Raw genomic sequence first — 23662 nt, 5'->3', positions numbered from 1 at the left:
CACAAACCCCAAAACAAACAAAAAACCAAACATCATCCTGTGCTTGACATAAAATAACTGTAGCAAATCATCTGATTTTAAAGAAAATTCTGGTTTCTCCTGAACTAAATAATGCAAGTATTGAATTAAATTACTAAAAATTACACAAGCATTATATTCACACATGACTGAATCTCTTAAAGCTTTCTTGTATCAATAGCTAATTTTATGGTAGATATATATTTCTTAATGTGGAAATGCAAAACCCTCATTAGGTGATTATGCCCGATTGTGAGCATTGTCAGCTAATGCTGAGTTGTTACAATATATTCTCAAGGATTTTGATCCTTTGATATGTGAAAAAAAGGATAGCTAGCTAGGTGTATTTCTTTCTTGCTTACCAAAACAGTAAGATGAAATTACTTTGCATTCAGCAAAAAGTGAGGTATTTATTGTAATTTACTAGAAAGTCTTTCCTGCATTTCCAAGCAGCTGCTGTCACATTTCTCCTTGCTAAATTGGAAAAATTCGATCACCAATTTAAATGTTCATCTTACTGTTTGGCCTTTAAATTGAGAGACTTTTTTTGCTAATTGAAGTTCAGCAGAGAGCAGGGTAGCTAGAATTGAGTACACAGGTGACAAAAAATATTCTTTGTATAGACAGTGTCCTATACTGTCTATAGACAGTGATTTTAGTTAAGAAGCTAGGTAGGGCTTGAGCACAATTTTAGTACAGTGCTTTTTGAATTCACACTACAAAGAGAGGAAAAATGTGAGAAGAAAAGATGATCTGGCTTTTATGAAATTCAAAACGATCATTTAAAGTATTTATGAAATTCTAAAGATTGAAATATCTTATTCTCAGAGATCATTGTACATGTTTACGTCCCTTATTATCTATATATTTTGGTATGCTTTGGGCTGTGCTTTATCCCCTGTGAATTTTATTTCAGGTAATGGTTGTCATGTGGAGTATTTATCCTCCATCTTTGTTGAGTATTTTTTCTTGATAGCACCACTATCACAATGCTATCCCTAGAGACGTGGGCCTCTCATAACTTATGTATAAAAACCAGTGTCTGACCTTCATATTAGTTAAACGCATGCAGTTCTTTAATTAACCCAAAACTAAAGCTATTAACAATCTTGTTCATGTATTAGGAATACTGCTAAAATCCAAGATAATTTTGCATTGATAAGCAATATAGACAGAAACTTTAGATTAATTTGTAAGGCTGACCTACTTTAAATTCCTTGTTTGTTTTATTGTAGAATACAAGACTTTTCAAATCCAGTAAAATGATATATTTTATTCTGAGTTAAACGTCTTTTAAAAAAATTTTGTTTCAGAAACAAAATACAGTCAGGTAAGTTGAATGTTCCAAGTATTGAGTGAATGTTCCATGGGTGTATTCTATTCATGTAAGCTTTTACAAATGTTGCCTAGAAAAGAGGCAACCAGAAAGGTTGAAACTGGGTTCTGTGGCCATGTGGGTTTGGGAACCAGGGCAATGAAAGTCTTCAGTTGATCTGGAGCATTTTTGTTTCAGCCTCTACTGGAGTTGGAGCTTGATTAATGCTCAAAATGAAGGACAAGATGGAGCTTTTCGGTCCACGGACTGCTGAGTAGCCCTTGCTTCACCTTCAGTACTGGTACCAGAGGCTGTAGTACAGGCAACCTCTTTACACTCCTTCACGTTTCCTTTGAGGAACAGGAAGTGTGTGTGGAAGAGACCCTGCCAGAACAGGGTGTCTACCCTGAGAGTGGTTCTTTGTGCTTCTTTTCTCAATACAACTAGCTGCTGGCTGCTTCTTTGACTTAAGCTTTTTGTTACTGAGTCAAGAACTTTATTCAAAATTTGTAAAATGTTCTTAAGTGCAAACAATAACCCATATATATATTAAGCATGCAGCCCAAACTCTTTCATGACCATGTATTGACTCTGGTTAGATCTTGGAATTGATAATTTCTTTATACTATATGTACAAAGTCTTCCCAAAAATGTATCAGTGCTTGTGCTACCGTATGGGAAAATGGTTACTGCAAATACTTGCTGTTTTTCTTTTTCTACCTGTCTTGCTGCCATTAGAAGTGTACCTTATTTTTTCAAAAAAATGTATGTTTATCCTAGGTTGACAACAGTAATATATATAACCAGAGATACACACACACTGGGCTTCAGCCTAGAAGGACCTAAACTACAGACCTGTTCTTAAGAGGTTAACACTACTTGGGATATTGTTCTCATTATCATTATCATCAGTGTGTGCACTTTTATTCTTATATATTATTTTCACTCCAGCCGACTTCCTAGGTTTTTAAATGGAGGTAAAATTGCATAGTACTTTTGCCACTTTGGAGAGACTTGTAAAGTTATTTGAATGTTCTGTCTGTATTTGTGCTGAGGGTTCTGCACCTTCTTATCCTCTCCCCCCACCACACACCCCAGCTGAGATTAAAATCACTAAAATCAATAGAAACAAATGAAATTTTACAAATTCTGCTTAAGAGAATATTTTTAGGATTTTTTTAGACAATTTTTTATGGCTTTGTTGCTGGGACATCAGTATTCAGCAGTGCAGAACTGTATATTAATGCACATTTTATAACCTCTCCATTTCTAGGGGGAATTTCTAAGACTACAGTGAAGGATTGTAGTATTCCAAAAGGATATGTGTCATTTTTCCAACCTAACAGTGCCTAGTCCTAACTGGGAAAATCTTTCTGTCTGAGGAGGAATACAATATATGCATAGATCAGTCAAAAACCTCTGCTTCCTCCCCATGCTGAGCTGACAATATCATAATTGAAGTGTATGGTGTGTTTATTAATAACAAGAGCTTTGGTCATTATGATTTATTTTCATCAACTAGGAAAGTATATGGCATTCAGATTTTTAAAATTCTTATTTAAAATAGTATCCTTAAGATTTACTACTATTAGGGGCAAGATGGTTTCAGGTCCCATTTGAATTGTTTTGAGTAACGTGTAAAGTATTGTTTCTAGGAGGACAAATTATGAGTATGAAGTCTAGCCAGTTTTCAAGCACTTAGGGGTGTCTGTTGGATGACTGAAAAAGTGTTGGCTCATGGATGTAACAAACTTCTCTGATTGGCGATGAGATCTTGTGGGAGCCATGTGAGAGGTAGGATTTTATTATAAAGTAATTGTGCAGGGTTGTATAAATATGTGGATCTTTGAAGGAGCAACTATGGGTGCACTTGGGCCCAATGAAATCTTTGAGAAATAGGTAAAATCAGGAAAAAGTATGGGGGGGGTTGGTTTGGTTTGAGGGATTTTTTTCTGAGAAAAAGGATTTTTTTTTTTCTCCAAAAGGCAAGTTATTAATCAGAGGATTAAGTAACATGCAGATATACTGGAACAGGGTGTAACCAACAAAATGCCTGAATATCTTGATCACTGTTTATCTCTTATGGTTTTGGTTTGGTTTTCTGGTTTTGTAATGTTCTCAAAGATGATTATTGTTCTGCATCAGAAACTGTGGTCTGCATGCAGTCTTCAACTTTATCTGATCCACTGGTGATGAGAATTGTAAGGCTTTGTCATATAATGAGAAAATCAAAACAGTTCTCTAAACTTCTGCTTAGTCCAGATGATCGCAAAAAAAAGTCAGTTAAAGTTTTGTTGCTGTGGTGTCAGCAATACATGAAAGACTGAGCAAATCATGCAGCTACAGCTCTTCAAGGTCAAAGGCTTCTCCAATTGAATTTGCTCTTAGCAGGAGGGCCTTGCAGAAGCTGAGGGACTTATTTTACTGTACACCCATGTTCAGCAGTAACACAGACTGTTCTGCAAATTCTCATGCAGATGGTTGAGTTCTTATGTTCTCCTGACTTGTGGGGTGATGGAAGGTGGTAAAATGAGGGTTTGTGCCAAACTAATGGGGAACACAGCATCAGAAAAGACTGTTACGTACCTTCCATTTGTTGTGCACATCTGTACGATAAATACAGAAGCTGCAGTTTCTGAATGCCGTCTGGAGACAAGCTATTCCATTAGTTCTTCAGTTTCCATTTCTCATTTTCATGGGAACAGAAGAAAAAGTGTGCAAGCTTGACTTAAGTGTGTTATAAGTAAAATGAAACTGAGCTGAAATATAGTAATAAAATTTATTGAAGATTTATATAAAATGCAAATAAGCAAAACAGCACGCTGGGCAGCCGGGGAGACCCTTGCTCCACTCATGGTACACAAGCGCAGTAAGCAAAAACAGTAACTTTTATTCCCTTATCAGTTTCCTTCCCATAGTCACTTGTTATCCTTCTATTGGATCCGAGTTTGCAGGTCTGGTTCTGGTTGGTTTCTCTGCAAGCCCGTTTTAATTGCCAGGTGCTTTCCTGTTCATAGTTTTAATTAGTCTTTAGTCCTTGAAACTTGGTGTGTTAGGTATTTCCAGGTATCCATCTTGGATTCTTTGTATCATTTTAGTTCTCGACCCTTTGATCCTTGTCCTTCCTTTCGTTACTTTATGCGTGCTATGAGACAATGAGCTTTTTAGAAAAATAAGATACAAAAATATTTACTCAACAAAGCACAATAATTTGTTTCTAGCTTAAGAACTGCAAGCTGCATGCCTATCAGCTTACAATGCTGATAGATTAATGAACCATTCTATAACTTACAGTATCCTAACCATAACAGAACAGTGATTATAATAACATATATATGTATATAAGAATATAACATACACTACAATTTAATGAGTAAACTACTATTTACTAATTTGATGAGTAAATTAAACTACTACTACTATTACTTATTACAAGTGTGTTAAGTTTAAAGACAGACTTTTAAAAATGGTCTTGGGATTTTTGGACAAGTCATTTTACTGCTTAGCAAACTTGGCTTCTTTTTTCAACATTTGACATTAGTGATAAACATTAAACATTGCTAAAGAGGCTGACACTGTTTTTGTCTAGAATGTATAGGTCTGTAGCTCAGTGTGTGTAGCTGTATTTGGAGTATGGTCCTAATTTTCAGACATGTGTTGAGCACTTGCTAGCACACAGCTGTATCTGAGATCAAAGCTGAGCCTTTGGCTTATGACTAAAGTAGGATTCAGTCTTTGTAGCTCTGGAACTTCCTGAGCTGATGGCATGTCAAGATGGCAGGAGAATGTATTGGCTAATGGTTAGTGTTATAGTAAAGGTAATTTTTATTTCATACAGTGTGAGCAATACAGTAATTGGTGACTTAAAAAGATATTGTGAAGAAAAGAATGCCTTTCACTATGCAAGGCCTCTTTGAAGAGAGGGCTTCTTTGATAATTCTGGCAGAATGGAAAGGCAGTGGTTGATGTTTAATCCAGTGGTTTATTCTTTGAAGAAGAATAAATTAAAAATTACCAGTTTTCAACATAGGTGAATGTTTATAGATATATATAGTAAGGATAGCTATTGCTATATATAAGAAATATTCATAACTGGGTGAACAGGGTGAAAGATTCTGAAAATGGCACAAACCATTTGGCTTTGTTAAGAGATGACTGAGAAATCTAACAACAAAATGAAAGGGTGGCACAATAAGAGCCAAAATTTAGTAGTGACAGATGCATGCTAATTTGCATTGGCAAGAGTTGTTTGAATTGTTAATAGTATTGCTCAGTTCTGTTTGTTGACAATATCATGGCAGAGCTATAGTCAGTGAAAATGCATTTAAGATAGCAAGAGCTGTATTATGCAATTAACCTGTCAAGCATAATGACACAATATATCATTTCACCCTGGAGTCTACAAGGAATCAAGAGAGGCTCAGTGATGAGTACCTAATCAGTGATGCGTTTCATGGAATATTAGTATCTACCCTTTGGAGTGCCTAGAATGAATTGCTAATTTAGAGGGAAATGGAAGGTGTTTCCACAGGTGGGTATTTTCTACCCCAGTATTTCATAGAGATGAATATAGTTTTCTGAAGTCAAATCATTTGGCTTATTGAGTATAATAATTTTAGGTCAGAGACAATATAATGTACATCTGTTCATACTGGCTTGTAGGAAATCGTTATGATATTTTGATTGTTTTAAGCAATGCTGGCAAAGACATTTGAGTAGGTTAATAAGGAGAGGTAAGGTAAAATTGAAATATTAACAAATGAATTGCAAAAAATGCACAAGTAGCTTAATTTACAAATATGATGAGAAAGCTAGTAGAGAACAAGGTCCTACATAAATACCTTTGTATTTAGTTTCCAAATGAAAATCAAAAAACTGGAAAGACAATAACATTATTCGTGTATATACGTATGTCTTAGAGTTTTCAGCTACTAGTAGAACATTGAATCCCTGTGGTATATTTTAGGTGGTTAAGAATGATGAGTGATGTTGTCCAACCCATGAATAAGCTGGCAGGTTGACGTTACGTGGATTTCTGCTTTCAGAGTTACCTTACTGTAGTATGTATTCATAATGTCATGTTATAAATTGACTGCATTTTCTTATCCTAATCTACATCTTAATCACTGACTTTACACTTTTGTTTTGTTTTGTTTTCCAGTTTAAAAGAATGCTCAACCGGGAACTAACCCACCTATCTGAAATGAGCAGGTCAGGCAATCAGGTCTCAGAATACATATCAAACACATTCTTAGGTAAGACTACGAAGAGTTAACTTTTTTGCCTTGTGGATGTTTTTTATATCTCTCTAGGCTGTGTTAGAGCTTGAAAGCAAGTGGCTTTCCATATTAATTTCTGCTTTCAGAAACTGCATTTAGCATCTCATTGTTCAGTTTTTACAGAGAGATCAGGTTAGATCCATTTCCTCACAGCTCAGTTGGGGTGTGTATGTGATTTCCCTGTGTATGCAATTACAGATAAATATTCATATATATTTTTTCCTATAACATTACAACTACTATATTGCTACCATATTAAGAAAGTAATATATAATGAATTAATTATATGTTAAGAAGTGTTCTTCCCCTGTATTTTCCTTACAGGAATTGCAGCAGAGGTTTCTGCGTGTTAGAAGCACGCAAGAACAAGTAATCTCACAAATCCTCATACCATGCAGTTAAGATACTTTGGTATTGCCTGCCTGCACGTGTGTGGGTAGATGAATGACTAAGTCAGCATCTGAACAGACTTTTGCCAGGAAAATTTGTGCAGCTGAAGAGCCTGACATGGTGGGATGTGAGCATTAACAGAAGTGTAACGCAATATTGTAGAGCGTGGTTCCTCCTCTATGGCTTTTTTTTTCCTAAAATTCATGAAAATCAATAAAACTTCATTCCATAGTGTTGATTTTGAACATGAAGATAAAGACACTATACCAACCTCAAACATGCTTTGAACAAAACACCATTTATTCATAAAGGCTGTGCATGTAAGAAGAGGCACAGCTGATTACATCTCGGTTAGGATAACAAGTCCTTTACAAAGTGCTAGTCATACATGTTAAGATCCATCTTGTTCTCTGTGAGATACAATAGCTGATGCTTTTTATGGGTTTTTTTTGAAAGAAGCAGAGTTTTTAAAAGTACATTCTATCCTCTCACCATGTCCTGAATGAATTGCTTCGTGTCTGTTCAGTTGGCCCATGGTTGCAGGAGCATGCCGAGGGCTGCAGCACAGCACGGTTACAGACAGTGAGAAGGGGATGAGCCTCTGTAATGGAGAAGAGGCAATACTGCCCGGCTTCAGAAGCCCTGAAAGTCACAGTCTACAGTTGCCTGAGAGAATGACCCACTTAGGCTGAAAAGACTGAGATGTCAGCTTCTGCTTGCTTTTACTTGAAATCTTAAGACTTACTTTGACAGGGTAAGGAAATGCATCTGTCAGCCTTCTGCATGAGATTTTGAGCAGCAAGAAGGCTGGAAACGCAGTCACTTCTAATTTACTGAACTGTGGGTACTGTTTTGTGTCTGCGTGAAAAACTTGGATACTTAAAATTGTAGGCATAAGAACAATACAGTGGTGGAAGCACCTCATTTACATATGTATTGCTTAAATAGAATATTTTAAAAATATGCAGTCTAAATATATAGGTTGTGAGCAACTATGTAAAGAGGGAAGATGTTCTCTCCATAGAAAAATTTAATGATTCTAGTTATTAGTTTCATTAAATAGAGACTAATAACTCTGGTTATTAATGTCTGATTTATTTTTTTTAATATATAATCTATCTCCTGAACATCTACAGAATGTCTCACATTTGTAGGTTAGAAAATGTCATGAAAAATCAAGGTTTTCTGTTCTTCTTATACTTAAAAAAAAAAAGGACTCTTTTTCTATAGGCTATATCACATGTGTGCAGCTGTTTATACTGACAACAGATACGTTCTGTGTGTAAGAATTAAGGCTCCTACATCGCTTATAATAATATCTGAGGGGTTTATTTTGCAGAATCATTAATTTGTTTTCTATGAATTGAAAACGTTTGAGAACCTATTATTAAGCATAGCACAAACAGAGTCAAAATGGGAAGCTATCTTCTCTGAATGCTCAGATGGGCACAGCCCGTGTGCTCAGTTACAAAAGCAAAAGTTCCATCTAATTTCTCTGGAGATCTAAAGTCAGTCAGGCAGACACTTCCTTCCACTTGAGTTAGTCTGACAGCTCAGCTTACAGACCTCTCTTTGATGGATCTAAACTTTGTGCATTTGACCAAAACTATAAACATCAAAGCACAAACACGAGTCATTGCTCCTCATCTGCTGTTAGTTTGTACCAGACGAGGGCTACAGTGCTCCACCTCCCCTTTTCTCCATACCAGGAGAATGGTGAAGAATCAGGGCAATCAGGTAACTTGGTACTGCAGGCTAAAACTTGGTGATGTCTGTGAGGTGTCCATAAATGTGGCTTCTAAAGGATAATTAAAAAAAAAAAAAAAAAGGAATAAAAGAAAGTGAAGAAGCAAACACTTAACAAGCTGGTAATTAGAAATGGACTTGCTAACCTCATCTGGTTTCAGACTCTATAGTGAAAATGAATATTGCAGGAAAAAAACCAGACATATTTTAAAAAGTTCAAAATTTCTTGTTTTCATTTTTTAAATTTATTTTGGTTTAAGGGTTTTTTTAATTTGTTTTGTCTCACCTCCTGTGTTAAAAACATCTTTTTTGGATTTTCCTTGTTTTACTGGTATGTTCCTTGAGGGCTAGAAAAAGTGGAGGTACATTTCAGCTAAGAAGAGATAATTTGAAGGGAATAATTAAAAGTCTACATTGAAATACAGTATGAATAAAAGGATCAAAAAATAATGCAAGTTCCAACCAGTTTTAGCAAGAGAATCCTTTGTTGAACTAACTTCGGTTTCTTCGGGGACCACAAATGTCTTCAGTGCTCCACAACCCCATACTGCTTCTACAGCAATCATCTTGCAGTTGCCTAAATGTACTTTACTATTGGTTTAATCCTTGTCTGAAGCTATATGAAGGGATGCTACTGATACTGCTACAGAGGCAAAAGCCCACAAAAAAAACCCTCAAGGCTTTAGCAAAGCAGTCGTTTTGTCAATATTATTGACTCTGGTTTGGAGGTGCAGAAACACACTGCGTTAATGACAGGAACTGCCTCTACAAAGTGCAGGAGATGCAGCTGACAAAAGGCTTTCCAAGTTGTAAGTCTCGTGGTCCTTAGTAGACAGGACCAGTCCCCAAATATTAGATCCTTTGAGCCCTGAAAAAGTTTTTAAAGCTTTACATGAAGACACTGTTTGGATTGCTTTCGAAATACAACTTCAGAGAGTATTTTTCCTGGAAAAGAAAAAAAATTAAATTTTCTTCCAAAGTGGATTCATATTGAGTTGTAATAACACTTTTATAACTAAAAGATTGACCCTTTCTACAGCACTAGGGGTGCAGGAGAAGTGGTAATCAGACAGAGACAAGTTGCTTTTAAAGCTATTCCAGAAATACTAAGGCAATTTGAGTAATAGAGATCTGCTTGTAATGAAGTATAGGTCTATCTATAGGTCTGTCTTTTCATGTTTTCACCACTCTTGATGTAAAGTGTCTGTTGCAAAATCTCCTAACATTAAAAAGGTTTTGTTAAGAATTACAATATCCATACAATGCAACTCAGTAGTGAAGTTTATAATAATTGTAATTTTTTTCATAATTATTATCTTTTTATTAATTCTTTTGAAGACAAACAACATGAAGTTGAAATCCCTTCTCCAACACAGAAAGAGAAAGAGAAAAAGAAGAGACCAATGTCCCAGATCAGCGGAGTCAAAAAACTCATGCACAGCTCTAGCCTAACTAATTCCAGTATTCCCAGATTTGGAGTTAAAACAGACCAAGAAGATGTCCTTGCCAAGGTAGAGAATATATAAATTCTTGAATCTAAACCATTGAATTAAAATAGAGCATGGACTTGTCCGTATGATTTCATCCTCTGCTTATAAACATTGATTTTAAGCTGTAGCACCAAGCACTGAAATAAGTCTCACGTGAAATAATCCAAATTTGTTGAAGTGGAATAATAGCAAGTAAAATTGGAATCAGGCCATAAGGGTTAATTTCAGCATGAACAGGATTTCATCTGGAGATGGAATGTAAATTAGCATTTGTATATGCATTAATAAAACTGCTTATTTGTAAATAGTGTCTGAAAAATGAAGAGTAAATATACCATATATTGTCACAGGAATGATACACATAACAACCTTAATTTTTAAGAACACATATCTGGTATATAGCACTAGAGTTATCCTTCCTATTTTTAGTTGTATCATTTTATGTACATCCTTAGCAGGGTTGTTCTTAGTGAAATTTCCTATGATGTTTTTGCACAAGCAGCTAACTACTTGGCAATAATAGAAAATTGGAATGAAGGCATTTTTTATTGAGTTTTGCATTGTAAAATGTGCCTATCCTTACATTTTCAGGATTCTTGTTGGAAGAGTGTTTCTGAGGAGAGAGCAGCAGAAATGTAGCACCTCTCGAGGTTTTCTCCTCACTGAACTTTGTAGTCAATAGGCAGTGAGATAGAAAAGTGTGTTAGTTAAACTCATTCAAGATACTGTAGTATGTTTCCCTCTGGAGAATACCACTGAAAAGGTATTCTTTCCTACTCCCTGAATTAAAATCTGAAAGGTTGGTAGATACAAATTCCAATATTGCAAGATCAGCAGCAGAGTCTAGCCATTCCAAACTTTAGCATGTAACTTTCTTAGTGCCAAGGTTTGAATCTTCATGAATACTATTTGCAATTGTTTCAGTTAAAAATTGCTGGAATTTGTGTGCTAGATTTCAACTTGTTTACTGCTTGATTCTGCTTTAGGAACTAGAAGATGTGAACAAATGGGGCCTTCAGGTTTTCAGAGTAGCAGAATTATCTGGAAACAGACCTTTGACTGTCATCATGCATACTATTTTTCAGGCAAGTAGGAGCAGCCATGAGGCTTTTTGCTTGTCTTGGAGATTTTTCTCTGCTTTGTAATCTAATTGTTTTTCTTTTGCTTTTAAAGGAACGGGACTTGTTAAAAACTTTTAAGATTCCAGTAGATACTTTAATAACTTACTTGATGACCCTTGAAGACCATTACCATGCAGATGTGGCATATCACAATAACATACATGCTGCAGATGTTGTTCAGTCAACCCATGTGCTACTATCAACCCCAGCATTAGAGGTAAACTACACTGAGGAGGAAAAATGGTAGTCATGAGAGAAGAGGACATACTGAGAGTCTTCTAAACTAAATCTTAGTTTCAGCAGTATTTTTTAAAGAAATCTTAACATTTCTTTCATGAGTTCTTTTCTTTTACTGACGTTTTGTGAGGACCAAAGTTTATTTACCTGTAAATATTGTTCAGAAAATATCACATCTTTTTCTTTTACTGAAAACCCTTTTTCACTGATCAGTGATTGTCATTTCTGTTTCATGAATTTCTAGGCAGTGTTCACTGATTTGGAGATTCTTGCAGCAATTTTTGCCAGTGCAATACATGATGTAGATCATCCTGGGGTTTCAAACCAGTTTCTTATCAACACAAGTAAGTCTGATGTTCAGCGGTTTTCTCAAAAATTTGCTGCAAGATCTGCACATAGCATCTGAAAAATACACAGTTCATTCTTTATTTGCTTCTGTCTGTAACTTTTTTCAGTAAATAGAGAGGTATTGTATTTTAACCTAGATGTTATTTTGCATTTCTTGTAACTTTAGAAATAATTTACATAGTACCCTCTAGCAAGAATTACTAAGAACTGTAAACCTCACATTGTTTCAATTTATTGGATGTAGTCTCTCCCAGAAAATAGGTAATTTACATTAAATAAATAAAGTTGTAGGAGAAAAATGGAGATTGAAAAAAAAATGTAAAAAGGAAGACAATGTGTTTTCATTGGAAGCATATCATACGACCAATGACAGAAATTCAGAAAAACAAGTTTCTTTTTTGCAAACTAACTGTCAGGCCCATCTCTCTCTCTCTGCTTGGATGCTGTACTTGGCTTTTCATCTCTCATGCCTAATGGACTGAATTTTCTCAGGCCTGTTCCTGAAGACTCTGGCAAATCTGTTTTTTTCTTTTTTTTTGACCCTAATGTCATCTCCAGATTTTAAACCCAGTGTACTTCTTCTGCATTTCTCAAAGCTGTTCTCTGCAGCATTGTTGAACCTCTCTCTATTTTTTAGTCTTCCACTGAAAGAAAGACACTGTTAACTTCATTGAACCCGATTGTGACACATTTACTGAATGGCTTGTTGCCCCAGTATAACTTGCTTTGATTTCATTGGCATATGTCACTATGATCAGAGTGTAGCACTTCGTAGGCCAGTACAAGTTCCATCATACTGTTATTTCTTTTGCTGTCTGACTTCTTTTATGATAACTGACCCAGAAGTTTAGAGTTGAAATAATGCCAGCAGTCCAACCATAGCAGAAGAAAAAGCAACAGAAATGGAAACATAGCCATCTGGTTGCACATTTACAGATACTGTCACTTTTGCACATGGGTAAATATGTTGCACTGGTGCTAAAATAGAATGACCTCAAATCAACAGTACAGTTTTAAGAAGGAAGCTCCTTCTCTGGCTCATTGCTGCTGAATATTTAAATAGGACATTAATTCCAGTTTAGTCTGCATCCAGTTCTGTTTGCCTTAATGGCCTGAGGGCCACCCTATAGTGAAATGGAATTTGATGACTCATCTGCATGGAGGAGGATTGGGATTGACTCTTGATTTTTTTTTTTTTTGTGCTTTATTGGTAACCAGTGCAGTTCAGCAACATAGGTGCTAGAGAGTGAATCAAGCTTTGGGCACAAAACAATGTATAATACCTGAATTCTTAAGAGTGGGCATATGTAAGTAAAGTTTTTCTCTGCTTGCTTAATCTGAAATTGAGTATCAGGATATATTAGTGTCTCTGAGGTTCTATGAGAAAATAACAGAGTTGTTCAGGTTTAAGTGGGAAGACTGACTAGTTGAAGGGAGAGTAGTGGTACATAAAGATTTCACTTTCAGGCAGACAGTTTAAATTCAGCTAAGATTATCAGTCATTCTGATGCTGGTACTTAGAAGAAATACCTTGTTTTTTTCAGTTCAGCTTTTGATAGAGGAGGTTCCTATGTCAATCAGCTGTCAGTCAATAATTGGAACAGCTGTTGCCAAGATGGAAGAAACAAAAACATTTTGTCCCTTTTAAATTGTTCTGTGTACTGGGAATAAACTGTAGGGACAGAGACAGAAAAAGACCATCTAATGTAGGTCTCTCAAATTCAAAATTTTTCTAACCTCTGGTTTTGTTTTCTACTGAACTTTATTATGTATTAAGATTTCACTAAGTATAAGAATATATTAAAAAAAAACATAATAGACTTAGTTATTTAAAGTATGTACTTATTTATCATATTTTCGGCTTATTCTTTATGATTAGTATCATGATTTTTCTGAATATTCTTTCCTATTTAAAATCTATTACAGAATTGTCAAAGAAACTGATCTTCTTGAATGCTGTTAAAGAATAAAAAAATATGAATTGCATTAGCATCAGCAGAGATGCTTATTTGATCACTGTAACTCTGTCTTTCCAGAAAAATATTCTTGAAGCTTATAATGTGTTACAGAGGTTACCAAGGGGGAACTTTCTTCCATTTTCACTTCCATTTCAAAGCTTAGTACATTTGAGCTCTGTGTGTGTAGCTCTGGCACTTCCAAAGTATTTTGACAGTGTTGAGTGTTTTGCAGTTGTGGTTCATCAGAAGGCTTTTAAAAGGAAAGTCACCTTTGTAACAAAAATAAGTAGGCAAGCTTTGTATGTGTTCTGTGAAAAATGAAGGATCATCTTACAAACTTGCTTTCTTTCTACTTCTGCTGTTATAGTTTTGCCACCATTGGGATAAGAAATGACAGAGGAAGAGCTTCCTGATTCAACAGATCGATTTATTCAAGAGAGGAGAAAAAGAAAGCAGGAGAATAGATAATGAGATTAATGAAATCTGGAGATGAGATATTTTAGAGGCCTCCCATTGAGCCAGAGGCATTTTAAAACATAGCTGCCTGTAAAAGAAATAAAGAGGGAAAAAGTAGAACAGACTGATGTATGGTTAGACTTGGGATAGAACAGCTGTAATAAATAGAAGTTAATAATGCACATGACAAGTATGATTGCATAAAAAGTATTAAGGTTTTTATGACAGATTTATTTACAAGCTGTCTTAAAGCATATGCAAGCTGACTGCTTGGTATTCCTGAGCAGAAGCTAAAGCTGTGCAGAAAGTTTTAGTAACTGCTTTTGTTTGTCTGAGCTTTCTGTTCAGCAGGTCTAAGCAGACAAATGTAAACCTTATCGGTGTGCCTTAGCACAGGTATGTGAAGGTGTACATTATTCTCACAGCCATATGGGGTGAGAGAGTTAAGAATACTTCTGTTGGAAAAGGCAGCAGTACAAACAGCATCAGGCACTGACTGTGCCTCAAGTCTGAGGCTGCAGGCAAGGCCCCTGCGTGCATTTTCAAGCCATATGATGTTACAAGACCAGAGGCGTAGCTGTTACCATCTTAACAAACCTCCTCTCAGCATACCCAGTTGCGATGGACTAATGACTGTAGGCCTAGTTTGGTAGGCATCTGAGTGTCTTAGCTAACTGCAGAAAGAAATTATTTGAAAACTAAGATCTGTGCTTGCTGCAGCAGACTTGCAGCAAAGCCTCAGCTGTGTGTTCCCAGATCTGAATGCTGGAAAGCTGAAACTTGACTAACAATAGAATTTTAGTTGTGTTGGAGGGAGGCATGAGAACACATCAGAGTGTGCTTTAGTTGAGGTATGTTTATGCATATGTCATGCATGTAATATTTTCCAAGTGACTACATGCAGATATGAAAATGTATTCTGAAGATCACCTTCTTGGTTTTTTTTTCTAACTTGCCACTTGAGGCACACGTATACGCATCACTGCAAACCATTTTCTTTGTTTTCCTCAACATGCTTTCCCTTGATCTGTTAAGATGTTGAGTCATTAATTCTGTAACTTCTGATACTGTGTGAACTACAGGAAGGCTGTTTCTAAAAGATTATCTGTAATTCTTATTATGAATGTAAATGAATTTGAAAAAAAAAATCTTAAGGGATTTGGTAGAAGCACAGGCTTTGGTAACGTTCTGCCCGGCAATCATTATTGCAGATTCTGAACTCGCCTTGATGTACAATGACTCATCAGTACTGGAGAATCATCACCTAGCTGTGGGTTTCAAGCTGCTGCAAGAAGAAAATTGTGACATTTTCCAGAATTTGACCAAAAAACAGAGGCAGTCATTGAGGAAAATGGTCATTGATATTGTGAGTTCTGCTTGAGACTCCATTTTCCATAGAGCTAGTAAATTGAATAATGAAGTGCAGAGGCATATTATGATAAATTAGATGTCATTACACACATAAACAATGAAGTAAAAGTTTGAAGTTTTCTCATGTCATATCCAAACATGCATAGTGGGTTCCTTTAAGTTTCAGTAATCAATAATTTTTAGAAAGTATATTCTGTTTCAAGCTGGTTTTGTACTGACATGTGTGTCATTCCATCATCACAGTAAGAAATTGGGTACTGAATTGATGGTGCATCTAGGCTGACCAGATCATCTCAAACAATTATGAACAATCATTTTATCCTATTCTTAAAATAACTAAAAGGGAATCCTACTATTATGGACACTACTTACATGGGTCAGACTTTCAGGATGTATTCAGACACAGAAATTATGGGTTCCTCAAAAACCTGTGTGTTTAAATGTTCAAAGGGTTTTAAAAAAAACAAACAAAAAACCAAACCAAAACAAACCAACCCAAAACCCACAGAATAATTTACATAGTGTTCATTTTTCATTTGTTTCTTTCAAGGTGCTTGCAACAGATATGTCTAAGCATATGAATCTATTGGCTGACTTAAAAACTATGGTTGAAACTAAAAAAGTGACCAGTTCTGGTGTCCTACTTCTTGATAACTATTCAGACAGGATTCAGGTAAGAAAATTCATCTGCAATTGGTCACTTGTATTAATTACATACCTAATAACGTTGGCTTTCCCATTCTCTAGCATGAATTAGATAAGTTGTGTGCTCTCACACCATGACTTGCTAATTCCATTTCCTAACTATTGCATTGTCAAAGTGACTCCCTCAGATAGTAAAGAAGTGCTAGAGTGGTTCTGGTCTAAATGAGGTTTTGGCCTTCCCTTCAAATTACCAACATGTGATTGTCTTTCTCAGAAAGATTTCCTGGCCTTTATACAGGCAGAAGCAGCAGAAGCAAGGTAATTTATGGCTATTACTGCAAGTGTGAAAAACACCCAAGCACATAAGGTTTTGCTGTTTAGAATAAATCTTTTACTACATTTTCAAGATGGTTTCACAGTCACCAGAAGTGTAAGTGGAAAAGGAGATGCAGTTCTGAAGTGTAATGACACCACAGGTTCAATCTCTTTCAGGTTCTTCAGAATATGGTGCACTGTGCAGATCTAAGCAATCCAACCAAGCCACTCCATCTCTACCGCCAATGGACAGACAGAATAATGGAGGAATTTTTCCGTCAGGGAGATCGGGAAAGAGAGAGGGGAATGGAGATAAGTCCCATGTGTGATAAGCACAATGCATCCGTAGAAAAATCACAGGTAATTGATTTGAGTAGTCACATAAACATTTTGACAGAAAAGGATGGTACATAGCCATGTTTTGAATAATTTCAGAATGCACTATTTCCTTTTTTTTCCACTGAGTTAATTAATTCAGCTCCTGTCTAGTAAGTGCCCGGGGAACTGAGATTTTTTACTGTGAAAACATAGTGCATGTCAGTGTGTTTGCTGAAGGCATTCCATCACTGTCATGACTTGCAATGCAGCATACACATCAAAAGAGATTATTGTACAGCTGCTCATTAGGGTTTCCTTCAAAAAGAGAATTAAATACAAAGCAGCTATTTGGCTCCCTAGATGCAGTACAGTTGTTTGGAATGAACAGTTCACTTGAAAACAAATCCTTTCCAAGCCCTTATCCAATATCCTGAATCAGACTTCTGAAATGTAAAAGACTTGTAAAAGACTTTATTTACTACATAAACTGTTATGGTTTCCTTTCAGCAAACTTTAAGGGTGATGAATATTGTGTCTCTTAATAGCATTCTATTTCTCATACTTTTCATTACTTATAAGCATAATTATTTATGGATTTATGAATAATTTTATTTTTTTATTATTTGAAACAGGTGGGTTTTATAGACTACATTGTTCATCCTTTGTGGGAGACGTGGGCAGATCTTGTTCACCCAGATGCCCAGGATATCCTAGATACACTGGAGGACAATCGAGAATGGTACCAGAGCACAATCCCTCGAAGTCCCTCTCCCGCACCTGATGAGCAGGAAGAGGGAAGGCAGGGTCAAACTGAAAAATTCCAGTTTGAACTAACACTGGAGGAAGATGGTGAGTCAGACACTGAAAAGGACAGTGGAAGTCAAGTAGAAGAAGACACTAGCTTCAGTGACTCCAAGACTCTTTGCACCCAGGATTCAGAATCCACTGAAATTCCTCTTGATGAGCAAGTAGGGGAAGAAGTAGAAGAGGAAGAGAACCAAGCAGAACCCTGTGTGGTAGAAGATCATTCTCCTGACACGTAACAATGAAGATGCAGTCTCTTTCTCTCTTACTCTCTCCCTTTCTTTTCCTCTTTCTCTCTGAGTTTTTTTTTGGTTTGTTTTGGATATTTTTCTTTAATTATTATTTAGGTAATGGTTTCCAAAGTGTATGTCATATACTACGACCATGGTCAGAACTTGCTGTCATCTGCCAGGATGATTGTTGATCACAACTGACATTGATGACTCAGTTTGGCACTCAGGAATATTGTAACCAGAATTTTCACCTCAATGGCATCAGAAAGCAGGGGGAGAACATCCATAAACTACATTTTAATAAGCTCTCCATTTGGCAGATTCAATTAAATAAAGCAAATATTTTCAGAGGAGTACCACCTGTTGGTGTGCTTTAATAGTTTTGGAATTCATTGTATTTTGCAAGCAAAGCATTGGATAATGTTCATCTTGAGAGGAAACAGACAGAAAACAAATTGAGGTTCCTACTGGAAAACAAATTCATGTAAATGATGGGACGCCACATGATTCTGTTACCACCAGGAAGATGAGCTGTGAAAATTGCATAATTTTCTAATTTCAAGTCTTCCTGAGACATGACTGAAAAAAGTGTGACCCAGTGGGTTACACTAACCTCTCCATTTTGTATAATACGTGAAAGAGAGATCTTTTGTAGATCTTACTTTTATTAAATGTACCAAGGTATTATATTAAAAAAAACAAAAAAAAACATTTTCATCTGCCACTGGTTATTTTCTTTCCAAAGAGGAACTTGCAAGTTTTCAGTACAAATCTGTGCTACACTGGATAATACTTTTAGGGGTTTCTTTGTTTGGGTTTTTTTTGGTTGGTTGATTTTGGTTTAATGAGGGTTTTGTTTTGGTTTATTTTTTGTTTGGTTGGTTTTTTGTTTTGGTTTTTTGTTTAGGTGTTTTGTTTTGGGTTAGGCTGGTTGGTTTGGTTTTGTTGGGTTTTTTTACCTTAGAATCTCATGATATTATTGAGTTGTAAAAGTCTAATTTATATATTAGTGAGTTCCATGAATATCCTTTGCGTTACATTTTTTAGTACAATAGCTTTTTTTTTTGTTTGTTTATTTGTTTTTAGTCACAATTTTACCAAATGAATTAGTGGACTTACATAGTGCTTTTGCCCTCATAGTGGCGCGATCCTGCCAGTTCTGTCTTACTACAAGAAGTGGTCCTGTTGATGTGAACTACAGTTACCAACATTAAGATTTACGGGATCTGAGCCTGTAAAAAGAGTAATGAATTGTCATCAGTACAAAAGCAGCTCTCTTGCTATACTATTAAATTTTTTCCCCTGAAACATGGGTTTTCAGACTATTTTTAGCTAGGAGACACAAACTGCTAAATCAGAACAGGCTATTACAATGTATGGAATATTTGTTTGGTGAAAAAAAGCGTTTAGTGTAATATTTCAAATTTTGACTCTGTAACTTTTAATCTGGGTAGCTATCTAGTTAAACCATTTGCTAATCTGAGATGTGTACAACATAAAAATAATAATTATTTTTTCATGTCTTTGTTGCAAAAAGAGCCATGCCAGTCTTGTCTTTTTATGTTTTTAAGTAAATGAGCATCATCAGAGTTGTAGTTTACACCATATTTTTTCAAGCTTAAATATTTTCTAGCTTTATCCAGCTTGTGCTAACAGATCCCACTTTCCAGTTTGATTGGTACCAAATTTCTGTAACTTGGAAAGTTAAAGGGAGGTCGGAATTCGTTTGTCATTTTCCAGTACTGTTGCTTCCTCACATGAAAGAAGAAAAAATTTTATTTCCTATGCTTTACTCTTGATTGAAATTGTAGTTTTGAGTGTAGAAGACGGGAAATAGTTGCATTTGGAGGCTAGCAAACTCCAACACTAAAATTCTGTTAAAGTTACGATACCAAGATAATCTCTTAACAAAAGATGATAGCAACAGCCATTATATTCCCTTTGGATTCATTCTGTAGCAAATTTGCAGATATGAATACAAGGGTTTTAAACTGTGAGAGATCTAGAATAATTTAAAATATTAATAATTGAGCTGTTAAATGCATTTTGCATTCTTCTATGTCCAGGTCATAGTTTTCTCTGCCATTAGTCCTCACAGGGCCTTAGCACAGAAGATGCTGAAGGAGGAAAAAGAATGAAGATAATTCATGGGGCTTCTCTCATGCTTCGTTTTTATTTTTGTAATCTTCTTTCTTCATTATTTCTTCCTGAATCTGATCCATCTAAAAATCCTTTCAGTCCCCTAGAGTGCCTGGAACCTCAGTAATGGAAAAGCAATATAAATTCCAGAATAACCAGTAGGACCTGGAAGGTTTTGTATCTGCACTAATTGAAAGTAAATAGACATAAGACCATATTGTGAGATATACACCTATACACATGGACAATCAAATCATAGAAAATGATATAATTTCTTAGAGTTGGGGATATAATGCACTGTACAATCTTTTTTTTTCCTCTTTTGCCAAAGTGTATTTTAGCATTGTACACTGCTTTAAAACAATACAATTTACGAGTGGCTTTATGTGTTGTGAATATTTTGCCATAAGAAATGCAGTGGGTGAGTAATGAGTGGGAGGAAAAAAGAAAAACCACCTTGTTTATAGCAGTACACTTTAGCTTGCAAGTTGCTGTATTCAGTGATGCTGTATTTAAATTCTTAAATTGTTTTGTGTCATTAAAAATAATGAAAGAATATTGACAGAACAAATAGGATTCAGAAGTTTAAAAAACTTGAATGAGATAGATTTTATAGAAAGCTTTGACAGTTCTTTCAAATGCATTATTTATTTTCTGTGCCATGCATTTTTCTCACCAAATGACCTTACCTGTAATACAGTTGTTTGTCTCTGTTTACAACCATGTATTTATTGTAATGTACATACTGTAATGTTAATTGTAAATTATCAGTTCCTATTATAACATCATCCTTGTCAGGATGGTGTTGCTGTATTTGGAAACTCTTGGTGAGAGAATGATTATTGTGTATACATATTCCTTGTACATTTTTTTCTCCTGTAATATATTCAGTGTCACCATAGAGCTCGTTTATGGAAGATTCAAGAAAAGTATAAAATACGTAAAGATATATAAATTAAAAAAGCTGCAGGTCTTTGGTCCCAGGGCTGTGCCTTAACTTTAAACAATATTTTCTTGTTTTGCTGCATTTGAAAGTAAGGTAGCCTTGGGGCTAGGGCTGGGCATTTCTACCATATTTTTAGTTGCTAACTGATGGGGGATACTCTTACGAGCTAATATATGTGATACTACAATAAATGATCATTCTTGACCCTGCTGGAAGTTCAACCTTTTCCAGACTTCTGGTAATGTAATTGTATTGTCTCTCTTACTATCTTTTTACAGCCTGTCATTGGGGATTATTGCAGCTGGTTTTTGTTCCTAAAAAATAAATGATGCTGCATTTCAGTACTGAATTGCACTGAAACAGCTTTGGAAAGCATCTCTGATAAGCATTTGATTTCAATGCATATTGGGAAGTGGAATAATGAGAATTAAAAGGCTATAACTCATACACTTCTAAAATTGTCTGTAATGTCTCTTCTTTAGTAGCACAAATTATCACTATATAAGCAGAATACGTAAAGTAGGACAAAAGACAATTTCAGTCTTGGAAATGCTTTCCAACACCAATATTAGTGTTATTCATAGCCAAAGTTTTATTTTATATAGGTGTAGCTAAGGCTTTGTACAGATGTGTATAGCATAATGCACTAGCTCTGCAGAAGAGCGGTAAACAGATGTTTCAATAACACTACTATTAGATTTGGAGGTTGAACTGAGCATCTCTTGCTGTTTGACTTGTCACATTGCTCCAGGCTATTTAGAGCTGGAATCATTGAATTTGCCAGAGTGAGGTAGATACCTCTCCTCCATTCCAGTGATGCCCAGCCCTCGTAACTTGTGACTTCATGAAAGGAGAGATTCCTTTTCAAGGAAAAACAGAATCTCCTTTTTGACACAAACTGTAGATTTTAGCAGCCCTGGCCCAAAGGAAATCAAATGCTTTTGTTTTCTATGGTATAAAAGGGACACTATAACAACAGAAATCCTGAACAACTTCTTGTTACTGTTTTAATTCAATATTTTCTTTGGGGATGTCCTGAGAGTGGCAACTTGTGTGAACACTGCACATAGCTATTCTTTCACTGGTTTCTTAGCCTCTCTTACAGCCTATGGGATAGTACTGTACATCAATACCTTCATATGAAATTTTATATGCAATGGAAATAAAAGCATGTGTTGATTCTGCTTAGTTACTGTATTTGATTTTTTTTTTTTTGCAAGTTAACTTTGTTAACATATATCCCATAGTTTTGACATCTTAAGAGAAAATATATTTCCAGAATAATTTCATTACCATATTTTTGTCACAATATTGTTTTGCATAGATAATACAAAATAAACATGAGTAAATAATAAAAGTCAGTCAAATATGGTATTTCATACAGAAGTCTAATCCACGAAGATGTGATATGCAGTTATTTGGAAAGGCATTCTGTTAGTTTTCAGGAAATTTTACCACTCCTTCAATGTCTTTAAAAAAACCTACAAATCTAGAGATTGTCTAGAGGAGCAGTATGCTGGGATACCACAAAGTAGGGGGAAAAAAAGGCTATCAGTTAAATATTGTCATAATCTCTGCCCCAAGTGGATGATAAAAAGAATTTGCTCTTTAAAATAAAATTCATAAATTGCAGCTTTTTTCTTGAGGAAGAAATATGGTCTTAATGCAGGGTCATCTTTTGCACTGGCTTTCAGGCACCTTTCCTTGATAGTGCAAGTCTCTGTTGTTCTGTGGGGTTGTTTGCTTAACTGAAACCAGTTTATGGTTGAATACAAAAAATTCTATGTTCATTTTTTCCTTAAGTCTCCTAGATCCTTCTTTGTGTTTGGAGGTTAGTTTGCAAGGAGTACCAATTCCTTAGGACTCCTTTTAAGTCACACTTTTGTGGCAGAAAAGGCTGACCAGTGCTGTGTTGGGAAGATGAAGGATGCTGCACTGAGCCATGAGCAGACAGAACTGTCACTCCTGTCAGGCTCCTCCTCACATGCTCCCAGCAGCCCTACTGAGAAGTGCATACATCATGGCTATTACAAAGGAATAAGGAGTCCCAGATTATTGTTGGCACTATAAAAGCTTTTCAGTAAGCAGTCAGGTACTGCAGACATGCATTTGGTAGGCCTGAAGCTGGCAGCATTAGCCCACTGCTTCCTGCATCCTCTGTCAGCACTTTGTCACTCTCTGTGCATGGAAATTATGAATCAGAATAGGCAAGTTTCAGAGAAAAATCAAAATGTATCCCAGTTCACTGCAGATAGCGGCTGCTGTAGAAGTTCAGTGTATTTTTGAACAAATGACTCTTTTCTTTCCTAATGAGACAAACAGTCTGAATAGCTGCAGCTTTGTTTGCTTAATCTCTCTGCTGCTTGGAAAATTAAAGTTACAGCTACTGGCACACGTAGTGCTTACTGGAATGATCAGTCCAATTTTTGTACCAGCTGTGATTAATTTTGCTTAGTTTTTCCAGGGGGGAAAAAACAAACACAAAAGTTCAAAGACGAACTAACCCTTTAGTTAGTTCAGTTTAGTTATCCTG

General features: G+C 35.8%; 1 protein-coding gene across 7 annotated transcripts in view; it reads left to right on the top strand.

The window, feature by feature from the left end:
- Positions 1 to 22317, top strand: part of PDE4D (phosphodiesterase 4D) — a 388091-nt gene extending 365774 nt beyond the window's left edge. For all 7 annotated transcript variants that reach the window (XM_050330054.1, XM_050330055.1, XM_050330058.1 and 4 more), the window contains 9 exons: positions 6495 to 6588; positions 10087 to 10259; positions 11225 to 11323; positions 11412 to 11576; positions 11841 to 11940; positions 15570 to 15724; positions 16280 to 16402; positions 16867 to 17049; positions 17640 to 22317. In XM_050330054.1, coding sequence (XP_050186011.1) covers positions 6495 to 6588; positions 10087 to 10259; positions 11225 to 11323; positions 11412 to 11576; positions 11841 to 11940; positions 15570 to 15724; positions 16280 to 16402; positions 16867 to 17049; positions 17640 to 18050 — 1503 coding nt within the window. In that variant the 3' untranslated portion in view covers positions 18051 to 22317. The remainder of the gene's footprint in view (positions 1 to 6494; positions 6589 to 10086; positions 10260 to 11224; positions 11324 to 11411; positions 11577 to 11840; positions 11941 to 15569; positions 15725 to 16279; positions 16403 to 16866; positions 17050 to 17639) is intronic.
- Positions 22318 to 23662: the final 1345 nt, after the last annotated feature.

The sequence above is a fragment of the Myiozetetes cayanensis genome, unplaced genomic scaffold, assembly GCF_022539395.1.
Source record: "Myiozetetes cayanensis isolate MyiCay16 unplaced genomic scaffold, myiCay2020 scf4, whole genome shotgun sequence".
NCBI classification, from domain to species: domain Eukaryota; kingdom Metazoa; phylum Chordata; class Aves; order Passeriformes; family Tyrannidae; genus Myiozetetes; species Myiozetetes cayanensis.
This window is presented reverse-complemented; position numbering and strand designations above follow the sequence as displayed.